At 39.0% G+C, this 2,376-nt stretch overlaps 1 protein-coding gene across 1 annotated transcript; it reads right to left on the bottom strand.

Moving 5' to 3' along the window:
* Nucleotides 1-236: 236 nt before the first annotated feature.
* On the bottom strand, nt 237-2,036 carry LOC124824374 (uncharacterized). The gene has a single exon (XM_047296803.2). The coding sequence runs from the start codon at nt 1,555-1,557 to the stop codon at nt 601-603; it is 957 nt and encodes a 318-aa protein (XP_047152759.1). The 5' UTR covers nt 1,558-2,036; the 3' UTR covers nt 237-600.
* Nucleotides 2,037-2,376: the final 340 nt, after the last annotated feature.

Genomic DNA, 2,376 nt, shown 5'->3' with positions numbered 1-2,376 from the left:
ACGTGTTAACAAACTCCTTATATATATATATATATAATAATAATAATAATAATAATAATAATAATAATAATAATAATAAAAGAGTGACGAAGAGAAACTCTAAATCTAATATGAACCAATAGATTAATAGTAAGGTTTTCCTTGGTGTGTAAAAGTCTACATCATCACCAAACACCCATTCTTCACGGAAAGTGAGTCACATGCAATAGCTTTTCATGGCCAATACAGACATCCACTTCAATAATCTATTGTCTATATTTATGTTATATATATAACCTTTACAATTTAATAAAAAAAGAAGCATATTGCATATTTCATATACATAGCTCTGTTCTCAAGATGAGACGAAGAGAGAGAAATTCGAAAACAGTAGATGACAGATGTAGATAGACGTGGACGCATGCAGAATTATTGGGCATGTGTCTGTGATTCAATCCCTTTTGTCCATTATGCACAATTGTTCAACCCCAGCTGTAACTAACTCCCCAAGATCCCTCACTCTCTCTCTCTCTCTGGCCCCACCACCCTTCTCTCTCTCTCTCACACAACTCTCACACCAATCTCAATCTTCATCAACATTTCCATATACTCACCATTTTTTTACTCAACCTTCCAAGCATATAGAAACAAGAAAAATTCCGATGATTCGTTCACACTGAACCCCTCCAAGGATCCAGAACTCCCCGTTTGAGTCGATAATGGTGTGGATGTTGACGACGATGATGACACAGACATGGACAACATGGATGATAAAACAGGTTTAAAAATGAACAAAGCGTGTTTCAAACCAGGACTAAAGAGCCAATCGTGCACATCCCAATACACTTCCACTCTCATCTTGTTCAGATGAATTGATTCGTTCCCTCTGAACTTCCACTGCAAGTGCTTCACGTGGATCATCACGTGCCCGTCCAATCTTATCTCCATCTCTGGCTGAACTTGAACCCCACTTGACGGCGATTCCCCTCCGATGTCGCTTTTGTTCTTGCACTCGATTGAGATCTCATGGCACCTACCCTTCTCCTCAAACTTCGCTCTTGTCGAGAACTTTCTCTTCCCAAAGATGTGCTCTTTTTTCGAAATCAGAATCGGGTCAATCAGTGCTGGTCTGCACCCGGTTCTTCTGTACGCTTCTTTCCTCAAATCACCCACCAGGAGTACCACCTCTTGCTCGCACACCACTGCAACGTAGTACTCCGAGGTTGGTTCCGTCTCGCCGTTGAATTTCGCAGCCTTAAGGTCCCAGAAAACGTCAACGGCTTTGTTACCGTGTACGAGGAACCGCTTGGAACCTTGTTTTCTCCAAAAGTACCATGGTTTGAGCTCGACCTTGCAGCTGTACTGTGCCTCCCCCTCTGGGCCTTCCACTGAGACTGAGAGGCCATGGAGCATCAAGTTTTTACACCATGTGACGGTGATCAAGCGGCAGTGGTCAGCAATCTTTGTTCTGTAGACGGACATGTGCACGCTCTGGCCTGAACGGGTCACGGTTGTGTGATCATCACTTGATTTCAAAGCCGAAGAGAAGCAAGCTGGAATCCCAATTGCGTCTTGCATTGTTGTTGGATATCAACTCTTTAACTGCAACTATGTTCTGATGAAATAATCTTGATGGAACCAGTGATAAAATGCTGTAGTTGTTGGTGATGAATGAACTTTGAGTACACAATGTGAACGCTGAGTGATTCTTACATAGAAAAATTGAAAAGGTGAAAGCAGGTAGCTATTTGGTGTGTGAAGGAGAGATCTGAGTGAGAAGGTTTGTGAAAGGAAGGTGGTGGCAGAAGTGTTTTAATGGAGTTTGGAAAGAAAAATATATATTTCTGAACTGGCTGGCATATGCACTGGCAGTGAGTGAGAGTTAAAGGGAACAACCCTTTTAATATTCTGCACAACTCTCAATAATCTCTCTTACCTGTTTCTCTTCAAATTTTATTTTGGTTCCAACCTCCATACTAGTTAGTTAAGAAAGAAAGAGAGAGAGAATAAACTATGAATAATAGTTTTCTGGTTTTTAATGATTTATAAAGTTTTCTCATTTCATCCCAAACACTTCAAAAGAATATTACCTTTTCTAAAAGAAAATAGCTGTGTGTGGGTGGTACCTATCTATTAATGTAGCTGAAATTTGTAGTTTTAAGTGATTATAGTAAATTTTTACATCATACTAATTCAATGCCATCAAAATTTTCCTCCAATATTTATTTTATCTTGGAGGAGGAAGTGTTAGTAAACCGATTTCAGCGGCGTTGAACAAATTTTAAAATCAATATAGGAAAGTAAAAGTTTAAGGACAAAATTTAAGTATATAGTTTCAAAGAGTTCACCAGCAAATTAATTTAACTTTTGTTTAACCTAAGTGATTTTCATTAATTG

The sequence above is a fragment of the Vigna umbellata genome, chromosome 2 (genome assembly GCF_029865625.1).
Source record: "Vigna umbellata cultivar VRB3 chromosome 2, Vumbellata_1.0, whole genome shotgun sequence".
NCBI lineage: Eukaryota > Viridiplantae > Streptophyta > Magnoliopsida > Fabales > Fabaceae > Vigna > Vigna umbellata.
The sequence above is the reverse complement of the archived record's forward strand: the minus strand, read 5'-3'. Positions and strand labels throughout refer to the sequence as shown.

Bases quoted from the DNA above. Each gene is read 5' to 3' on its own strand.
- LOC124824374 (XM_047296803.2), bottom strand. From the start codon at position 1,557: ATGCAAGACGCAATTGGGATTCCAGCTTGCTTCTCTTCGGCTTTGAAA.